The following is an 11,048-nucleotide window of genomic DNA, read 5'->3' as shown; positions in this document are numbered from 1 at the left end:
CTCAAAGTATAAAAATAAAAATGATCCTTCTGTTATTTAGACTGAAAAAGCAACAAAAACCACCACAAAAACTAAAGTGCAGGTGCAGTTCCCAAAAAACTACGGTAAATAAAATTAAAGCTTAAGCTCTTTTGAGCATAAATGTAACATACAACAAAAATATGTTGCCTTTAAATGCTCTATAACTTCCAAAATTTGTGACTAATATTGAAAACAAAAGAAATGCTGACTGAAAGGACTACTGATCAGAACAGCCATCAGCCAATTTCCAACACTTCCAATTTCCTGATCCTCAGGAAAGTAGCTGGTCTCGAGGTTTGAGCTGCACTGTTCCCAGCTGCTGTTAACACAGTGCACAGTCAGATTCAGGTAAGGATCCGCAATCCGACTTGACCATAGTCAGTGTTGCCCCGCCGTGTCAACAGAACCGAGTGCACAGTCTACCGAACCGAACTGCGTGCACCCCCCCCCCCCCCACCAACCCGTCTTCACTGACGTAGCTCCAAGTAAGCAGCACACTAGCTAAAAAGCTAAAGGCAACGTCTTCCCTCATGCTGACCGGCTTGAAAACTGTCAGCACAAACAGTGCTCAGCTCAGATGTGTCTGTGTCACCTCCCCATTCTTAAACAGTGGGCAGCTCAGATGTCTCTGTTCATGCCTTCACCTTTACAACTTGAATATTGCTGCATGACCCATGTGAGCGTAATCCACTGCATAGTGGGATGACATATTTCCGATATGAAATTAGCATATCATGATATAATTGATTTTCTTGGGCAAGTTTTTTTTACCGGTATTATTGTGAATGATCAGATGTGGCCCAGCCCTACCCTCAAAAGCTTCTATGACATCTACTCTTCCTTCTCTTTCATTCTCTTCATTCATTAGCTCCTCAAAGTACTCCTTCCATCTTCTCGTCACATTCTCCTCACTTGTTAGAACATTACCATTCCCATCTTTAACAAGCCTAACCTGCTGCACATCCTTTCCAGCCTGATCCCTCTGTCTTGCCAATCGGTTCAAGCCTCAAAAGCTAACCATGTAGTATTTTTTAGGAAAAACAAATCACAAAATGAGTTTGTCATACTGTTTTTTTGTACTAAATATTAATATAAATGGAAAATCATCATAACCATATAATTTTGTATCATCGTTGAATTAAGTAACTTGATTTTTTACTGCTTCTCTCTTCTTGTAAACAAATCCTCACAAGTTTGAATTTTTTTTAACATGGTTTTACAAACCACACTCATATATACAGCATGTTTCTTTATTTCAAGTAGAATAAGTCCTGTGTTAGACTAATAAGATCTAGAAGAGATCCAAATGTTTTAAGTTAGTTTTTGTTTGATTTTTAACAGAATAAAACATCACAGCTTTAAAGTGAGTGCAGACTTGAAGTAAATATGTTGATTGATTTTTGTCAGGATTTATTCAACTCCATTTTGTCACGAGTTCATATTGTTTCTTTGTAATACTGACTCGTCAGTTCATCTCATTGCTCATAGAGGGCAGTAAAACCTAGCTGTAGTCAGACCAGCAGCTTCTGGTGGGATGAGTAGAGGGGAGATGCTCACCTGCATATGAACTCAACTGTTCTGGCAGATTAATGCCTGGTGATGCCTTGTTTTAGAGTTAGAACGAGTGAGGCAGAGTCTCAAAAATGTGGGGTTTGATTTGACGAGGAAAGGTGAATGTGTTGTTTTTGTAAAGCCACTGTTCTCTTTTTTTCTCACCTTCTCTTTGCTTCTCTTTTAATCTAGTTGCAAGTTTATTTTTCTATGCAGCGTATATTGTTCATAAAATTTTAATGCACTTGTCCCAGTTGCCATTAAATATGGCTACACAAAGAACCAAAGTAGTTTTAATAAGCAGAATTTATTCCTTGACTTTGAATCAGCAACTTCACCCTCTGTTTATCCTTTTTCTTCATGTACATGTGGTATCTAAACACCTCCCTCCAACATGGTGGCTGCACCTCCATCCATCATCATTAGTACCTGGCAGCTCAGCTCACCGACTCTCCTACATGTGCAAACACTGACCAGATGGGTCATTTCCCACAGTGGGGGACACTCGGGACAAGCACCTCTACTCCTCTGAGATCAGCAGACTGTGTCTGAGATTTCCTGTCTGAGAAGTCCTGTAGAATTTAAAACAGTGTTTGATATCTTCATTAGACAAACAACTCTGCACGAGGCCGATGACTTAATGCATATAGCAAACCATCATTCTGTGCATTTCTGCAAACAAAAGCAAAACACATAAAACCACCAAATTTCTCTGTGTAAAAATAAAAGTTCAAACTCAGTTCATTTTTATCGTGTTGCGAACTCTGTGTTGTTGTCATGAAAAAAACTGTGGTATTTTTAGAACTAGGGAAGAAGCACAGCTCCTGAGAGGAGAGAAGAGCAAGAAAAATATTTGGCATCACTGTCTAACATGTTTGATTACCCATCTCATAGCTGGAAATGGCACATCCAAGTTTCTAATATGGACTTTTGGGCTTACTGTGATCTTGTACTTGTAAAACTTACCACTATGGTAAATGTGTGGAATCAAAGATTTGACAACTGAAAACATCTCTACAAAGTAACTTGTTCCAAATCTAAGGCTCTGTTCAAATCGTCCACTCCTTCGCTTCACACTCACTGGCCACTTCATTAGGTATATCTGTTCAGTCGTTTGTTAACACAGACAGCTAATCAGCCAATCACATGGCAGCAACTAAACACCTTTAGGCAACGTGGTGGAGATGACTTGTTGAAGTTCAAACCGAGCATCAGAATGGAGTAGAAAATGGATTTAAGTGACTTTGAATTTTGCGTGGTTGTTGGTGCCAGACTGGCAGGTCTGATATTTCAGAAACTGCTGATCTACTGGGATTTTTTACACACAACCATCTCTATTTATGTTACATCGGACTGTGAACACTGTACACATTTATGAAGGATACTGCATTCAAGTAGTGTTGGAAATACGAAAACATCAGACACTCCCTGCTATATGGTGTAGTGAGTGAGGGAATATTTCAAACAGCTTGTTACATTAAAATGATTACGTATAAAACAATACGGACAAATACTTTTGTTAATGTGTGTCGGTGTTTAGTGGGAATGACTTTCTCACAGTTTGTTGATTTGACTACAGATCTTTCCTGCACATTTACATACTTCGATTGCAGTGCTGTATAAAGTAGATATATGCTCTGACTTTAATTTTGAGCATTATTTTAAAAGCAGAGTGTAGGGATCTGCACCTGCCCTGCTTGGTGCAGATAGTTAATGACTCTCAGGTGTTGCATATTGGGTTTAATTAGAGACTTTCCTTTATATACTGAGCTCTCCTGCATCTTAGGCAGGGGAGCATTAGGTGTCAAGCTGCACCTTCACGGTTGTTTCCTAGTGCCTTGGTATTTCCTATGAATGTAAGTAATATCGCTGCCTCAACAGCATTATATGTTATTGTTGCTTTTTTTGTGATTAAAACATCTTTTTGTGACGTCGTTGGAGTCCTGCTTGCATTTGGGTCTCAACCACCACCCAATCATGACACAGAGAATCTTATTTGATTGTTTTTGAGTCCATTATATAAAGCCTAAAGAAATGTGATGCACAGGTCTCCTTAACTTTTCACCAGCTGTGGAAAATATTTGTCTTGATGCCAAGCAATTCCACCCAGCTGAAAACACAAGTGGACTTAAAATGGATATTCTAGGAAAGGATTTTTTTCCCTATAAGAGATGCATTCTGAGTAAAAGCCTTTGTGCACTAACATACTTTAGATGGCATCTGGTCTCAGTAAAAGGGAGTCGTTGTCAATCTTCAGCTCTGACCTCAGACCAAACAACTGACTTGGCTTTGCTGTAGTGGACATGTGCATCGAAGTGTGTCAGAAGTGTTTTGTTTCCTCGCTGCTTTCTGCAGACCTGTTAGAGGCAATTCTAGGGCTGATTTGCAGTATGGGCTCAATTTTGGTTCATGAAGATTCCATGCTTATAAATCAGAGCTGGTAGTTTTCTTTTAGGCCCAACTATCTTGGGAAATAAAAAGCCTGAGAAATTCATGTTTGTGCATTTTGTAGGCAATACTTTGTCTAAGATTTGTACTTGTAAAAAGGGAAGTCAAACTATACAAGGAATAAGAACATATTTTGCTAGTGTTACCGCTAGGTGTGTGTGTGGATGGTTGTTCATCTCGTTTGTATGTGGCCCTGTGATGGACTGGTGACCTGTCCAGGGTGTCCCCTGCCTCTTGCACAGTCTGCTGGATATGGGCACCAGTGACCTCTGTGACATGAAAAGGAAAGAGCGAGTAAAGATAATGGATGGGTAGATGTTTACAGATGTAAAAATGAAATCCTTCTGTAAAATAATAAAAAAAAAATGGGTGTCTGTCTTTACATTACTGGCTAGAACCTGACCGAAACGGAAATTTTGGCTATCACCGATACCGATATTGGGAGGAGAAGGTGACCTCTGATAACCGATATAATGGCTAAAAAGTTTTTTTTGCTTTGGCCACCCCCAAGAATCCAAGAAAACAGCAAGTGGAGCAGGGCTTGTTTATTTAGTGTGGCTGTTAGCAACCATGAAGCTAAGCAAATCAGATCCACACTATAATTAGTCCCACACTAGATTTACAAGAGGTGCACTGGTTATAACAGTCTTCTTAATGTGCATTCACAGTTCTGTCCTCCACTATTCACCATAAAGGTATCAAGTGTGCTACATAAATATAAATTAAACAAAGAAACACCCTTTCCTGTTCATTGTTTAAACAGTGAGTCATGTATAGTGAAGGTCTAATTAGTACTGACAGCAACGTTTTTTTTTCTTTGCAGAAAAGTAAAGATTTCAGACAAAAAATGCATTTTGTTGAAGATGACAAAGAAAACATTAACACTGATATATTTTACCTCTACATTAGATTTATTGTTCTGGATAAAGTTTTACAAGACGATAGCCTATGCTAGGTTATCTACATGTGAGCTTGCTAACTTGAGAGGCGCATCACTAATGAGAAGTGGGTTGGAGGATTGAAGCGAAATACGTATATTGTTTTTATAATTTTTTATTTTGACAAATCAGTTACAATAAATGTACCATGCTTCGTTCAGTAAAATCGCTACACACAGGATTGCTCCCTGCTTCAGCTGTACTGAATGTGAAAGTGAAACTTAAGTAAATGGCAATGACTTGAAAGTAGTTTTTATCCACCCTCTGCTGGATACATTGCACAATTACAACTGGTTCACAACACTTTAGAGGCGAAAATTAAAAGTGCTTATATCGGCACACAATACGATATGTCCCCAAATATCTACTGTATATTGGCCTAAATTATCAGTCCCACCAATATATCGGTCAGGCTCTATATTGGCTGGATGGTGACCATTTGACTACAAATCTAACACAACACTTAGAAAGCAGATGGTTTTATTTGCACTCAAGACAAGTGTTCAACTGCGTGACAAAATATTTGTGACGGACTGATGTCCTGTCACAGCATTATCTGCCCTCTGATTAGCCAGTTTGATAGAAGACAGACATAATTTGCTCTTTAAAGTCACACGGTAAACTTTTACAGTCATATTTCTGCTCTGTACCTGTGACCAGATGTTAACAATACACTTTTTCTTCCTCGTGGAGCTCCACTTCTCTTTGTACAAACACAAATCTTTTCTACGTTCACACCAATTCTTCTTGCTCACTCACAAAGTTAATTTCTCAGGCAGATTTATTTCACATTGTGACAAAGCTTGGATTACAACTGCAAACTGATTTACAAATATAGTCATCACCACTCAAGCTTGAGCCTGTTAAACTCCTGCACTGGAACCATGCTGCAGTGTAGAGTTGCTACAAGGTGTGATTGTACTGACTGTGAGAGAAAACATGAAAATTTGTTCATATTATGCTCACTTTTTCTTCCAGTCACTACACAAGTCATTCTTTTTCACAAAATGAATCAACCAAATAACTTGTGTATAAAATAGATTATTTTTCCTGCTCTTATTTCTGTTTCCAAGTTTTTTACATCAATTGCCTTATTTTCTCTGCTGTGTTTTTTTCATTTAGTGAACAATCAAAATGCCCAGGTTTTTTCTCTATATCTCAGTGTACACAATATAGCAAAGCCAGAGCAACTTCCAGCCCTTTCTGCTTGTCTCAATGCCCTTCTCACCTCCTCGAACCTTTCTTGTTTCTTTTAATTGAAACATCCACAAAACTCTTGCAGCAGTTTTACTGAAGCTTGTAATAGCAGCATTTCACCTTTGTTTTTTGTTCTACATTTCCCATCAGGGAGTTCCTGGTCCGGGGCATTACCACATCAGAGGTCTGTTTGAGAAACTGGTCCAGTCCAGCAGCAAGTTACCAAAGATCACCGTGCCCTTCCTCTCACGGAGCGAGGTACAGAATACACACATGCAACTTTTTAAAAATTTATTTTCTTCAGAGGACTCAAGCTAAGCTGGGATACAACTACTTGTACCAGTAGTTTTGTTTTAGCCTTTTGGTTGTATGCACTCACATTCATTATCATTTAAACTCCAGAACTTCAGCAAAATGTTTGAATACATCATGTTTTTATTTATTTTATACACACACTCACACCTTGTATATGTACATGTGTGGGTATCTTATTTTTTATTGCATAACTTTCTTTTGATTTCAGTTTTTTGTCAACATGCAAAAACAAAAAATTTTTTTTATGGTAATTTCTTTTCAGGGTGATGATATTTTAAACCATTATTGAAAACAGTGCAAGAGCTCAGACTCTTTAGAGGAAATAAATCAGACACTCGTGTGCACTTTGATTTTTCCAGGTTTTTCACATTCTTTGTCGTGTCGGTCAACGTCAACCAACCGAGCCTCATGTTCTTGTTTACACTGGAACACACATGCTCCATGTCCAAACCACTCCATCATCTGTTTGGTGTCCGGGCCCCGTGAAGTGATGACTCAAACAATAACGCTTTGAGCAACTCAAACTTAAACATTGAGATATAAAACCGTATTTTCAATAACAAAAAAGGTTAAAACATCAGAGTCAGAGAGCCAGAGATTCTTTATTGTGGTTTGCACCACATGTGGTAAATGTGGTAGAACGAAATTATGTACACAGGGTCCTAGTTACATCCAACAATAAAAATGTCAAAGAAAAACAATGATAACATCTAAGATATGAACTAAGAAAAACATCAACTAAAGATACACTAAGCACTAATAGCATAAAAACATTACATCAAACAGCAGCACAAACATGAGCATGAGTCTTTGTAAGCAGATGAGCAAAACCATGTAATCTGACCAGTTTCTTTAAGTGAGAAACGTTTTGTCCTCCATCCAGAGGACTTCCCCAGTCTACGACCTGCCAACCAGATCTGTGCCATAGGTAGCCTTCACTGCTGTGTTTCAAGGCAACCTCTTGTTGGAATCTCAAAAGTAGGCTATATTTTAGTATTTTCAATACTTTGATTTCTTACCCACACTTGATCTGCATCGTCTGTGAATGAAGTACTTACAAAGAATGAAATTTATCATACCATTATACCATACCACCATTATTATTCCATTCTTACACAGAAGAAATTCAAGTGTGTTGAAATTATGTTTAGACATAGCTTCCATACAGCAGGTGTACTCATTTTACAATATCTCAAAGGAGACGGGACTTTAATATGGACTACTTAAGATCAGTTAAAGATCCTTGACACTGAGGCGTTCTTTGCCTGTTTAACTGATGCTCTGGGACTGAAAGGTTTTCTTCCGGTGGGGGGAGAGGGTGGGGTATTTATTAAAGAGGCTCTGAGGAGCAAAGATGAAGGGCTTATAAATGTGTAGTTTTAGGCCTCTTCCTTCTCTGAGGCTTTACCCCAGAGTTCACTCCTGTGAACCTCTGTTTTGTTTTTAACGTCCTAAACAACCCTTTTTTCTAATGTTCTGAGAATAACAACTAATATGTTTTTTTCATGCATGCCTGAACATGTTTGTGTGTCAGAGCCTCCTTTGACCTAATTTCCTTGGCCACATGCTGTGGAAGCACCTTGACTTTCTGATGCCGTCAGTGACGCCATGACTTGTGCATATGTGTGTCTGTGTGCGCGCAAGAGTCATCTCTCCTGCAGAACTAAGTCGACAGTTTTCTTGATCTTCTTCCCCCGTGAGTCTGGTTCTCTCTGACATCGTTATCTGGAGCGATGGAGGGCAAATGAGGGAGGGAAGGCTACAAGCAGCAGTTGGAATCTTCTGGTTCTCGTCTTTTCTGCTCTTTAGAAACCCCAATTTCTTTATATCAAAGCAACAATCTGACTCCTGGAAAATGGATTTCCTTCAATTTCTCTTTGTCCAGCTTTTGTAGTTGTTCTGTTTTAATGTTGGAACATTTTTTCCCACTCAGAACCTTCTGTACCGTGTGTTACATTTTACTCATCAAACTGTCATGATCAGCGATCTCTTCTTGCCCATCTGCTTAAGTCTCTGCCCCTTTATGCCTTTATCACTTCCTCTGTCCTCTACCTCACTCACAGCCCCTCATGTCATGTTTCTGCTCCTCTTTGTCATATGCTGTTTTTCCCTTCCTCTTCATGTCATGTTTTCTTCTGTCATTAAGCCACGCCCCCATCTGCACTTTCAGCTCATCAGCCCTGATTCACTGCACCTGTTCTTGGCCTTATTTAAGAGCTCTACTTTCACTTGTCCTTTGCCAAATTATTTTACCTTCCATGGTCCCTTATATCCAGCCATCTTTTTGTTCATGCTTGATGTTCATGCCCTGTATTTGGATTTTCGACCTCACACCTTGTCTTGTGGATTTACCCTTTTGCCTGCTCCTCATCTGGTTCTGCTCTGCCTCTCTGATCACGGTAATGACCTCCTCTTCTGTCTATGACCACGACTCATGGATCATCCTTTTTGGATTACTCTTGTACCACTGACTCCCTGTGTTTGACTCCTGCTTTGCCCTTGGACCACAAACTTGCATTGCCCTACTGTTCATAGCATTAAAGGCCTCCTTCTGCAGCTGCCTTCCCACCAGTTCATCTCTTTAAACTCTGACAGGTGGCTCTCACCCGACTTGCCTGCAAAGACCCGTTGCTACAATTGGATCCTGAGTCTCCCCAGCAGCTGCAAATCTACCAACAACTGTTTTCTTTGTTTTACCATTCTTGTTGTCTGGCTGAGTTTAAATCTTAAAACCTTGTGTTGTGACACATACCCCCTTTTTTGTTAGATTTCTCTACGTATATGAGTATTTCTCTATACTACTGTCTGTTTACATCATGGGTGTCATGATTGGGGGGTCCGACCCAATTGAGAACCAGACTGAGGGAAAGCAGACACAACTCAAATATAGTTTACAGTGATTTATTTACATCCATCCAGCCATCCATTTTCTTCCGCTTATCCTGGGTCGGGTTGCGAGGCTAGCAACCCAAGTAGGGAGGCCCAGACTTCCCTCTCTCCAACCACTTGGGCCAGCTCCTCGGGGGAATCCCAAGGTGTTCCCAGGCCAGCCGAGAAATATAGTCCCTCCAGTGTGTCCTGGGTCTTCCTCTGGGTCTCTCCCCAGTGGGATGTCTGGAACACTTCACCAAGGAGGCGTCCAGGAGGCATCCTAACCAGATGCCCAAGCCACCTCAACTGGCTCCTCTCAACATGGAGAAGCAGCGGCTCTACTCTTGATTGAGTCCCTCCCAGATGACCGAGCTTCTGACCCTATCTCTAAGGAAGAGCTCAGACTCACTGCGGAGAAAACTCATTTTGGCTGCTTGTATCTGCATTCTTGTTCTTTCGGTCACAACCCAAAACTCATGACCATAGATGAGGGTATTTATTTACAGTAAGTTCAAATATAACAATCTTATTTACAAGGGAGCCTGGAACACCTGAGGAGGGAGGAAACGGGGTGAGTCCAGGATCATAGAAGGATGTTTGCAGATTTACAGGTGGGTGAACTCTTACTGGGTAGTGGAGACCTTGATGTATGAAGAAGAGGGTAAGTGGTTCCAGGCAGAGGTAGGTAGTTGAGTTGGTGGTGGAACAGTGGCTAAGCAGCTATGGGTGAGCAAGATTCCTTTGCAGGTATGAGGAGATAGACGAAGGATCCAGGGTACGAGACTTCAGGAGGCACGTACTAGGTGCACGAGGAAAAAGCAAGGTAAGTGAAAGTTTACTCATTAACAGAGTTTGTCTGCAAGCAATTACCGAGCGTTATGCAATGCTCCAGCAAAGAAGGAAGCTCTCCTTCAGTCCTTTATGCCCCTAGAGCTCATCAAGGAGATCTTCCACAGCTGCTGCTCATTGGCACCTCCCAGAAACCAGGAAGCTTTGGAAAAAGCTGTATCCCTACAAGGGGTCTCCAACCCTTTTTACTTTGAGAGCTACTGACACAATCTGAAAATGGTCACAAGCTACTCGTGTTTTGTAACATTTAGTTTCATAACCTATTTTTACCCAAACCATTGAAATAAACTTTTGGCTGAACATTACAAAAATGTTGAAGTTGCTTGATTGCTTTTTTTTTATTTATTTATTTTTAATGCATTTGTGTTCTAGTGGGTTACACTCTTAATTTAGAGTTCAAGGTAACATAATTTTTCCCTGAGGGGAAACTTAGTTCACAGTGATATAGAAATTATTATTTTAATGCTTTTATGTCAATCTAGACCTATATTACACTTATTTAAACACACTTATACAACGTGTTATTCACATATTAGGGATTGTATTTTGTATTATGTTTTCAAACATATACTTTGTGTGTGTGTGTTGCTTATAATATTTAGACACTCTTTGATGGTTTGCAGAAGGGACGAGGAGTGCTCTTTAGGAATGCTTTAATAAGCATTAGGAGTGCTCTTGACCTGGAAGCTTTGGCCCGCTTTTACGGTCACAGGCGCTCCTTACTGGAAGGATGAGCCATCGCTTTTGATGATGGTTTAATTAGATCCGTTGTTCTGGTAACCATCAAACTTGCTTTGATCTGCTCTCACGCGATCAGGGAAGCCTTTATAAGAAATGTATCAGACAACAGAGAGTTGG

General features: G+C 40.0%; 1 protein-coding gene across 1 annotated transcript in view; it reads left to right on the top strand.

Moving 5' to 3' along the window:
* Window positions 1–11,048, top strand: part of stpg2 (sperm-tail PG-rich repeat containing 2) — an 81,691-nt gene that overhangs the window by 12,066 nt on the left and 58,577 nt on the right. Inside the window, exon 7 of the mRNA XM_037680075.1 lies at window positions 6,306–6,413. Within this exon, the coding sequence (XP_037536003.1) occupies window positions 6,306–6,413 (108 nt within the window). The remainder of the gene's footprint in view (window positions 1–6,305; window positions 6,414–11,048) is intronic.

The sequence above is a fragment of the Nematolebias whitei genome, chromosome 8 (assembly GCF_014905685.2).
Source record: "Nematolebias whitei isolate Nwh7 chromosome 8, NemWhi1, whole genome shotgun sequence".
Lineage (NCBI taxonomy): Eukaryota > Metazoa > Chordata > Actinopteri > Cyprinodontiformes > Rivulidae > Nematolebias > Nematolebias whitei.
This window is presented reverse-complemented; position numbering and strand designations above follow the sequence as displayed.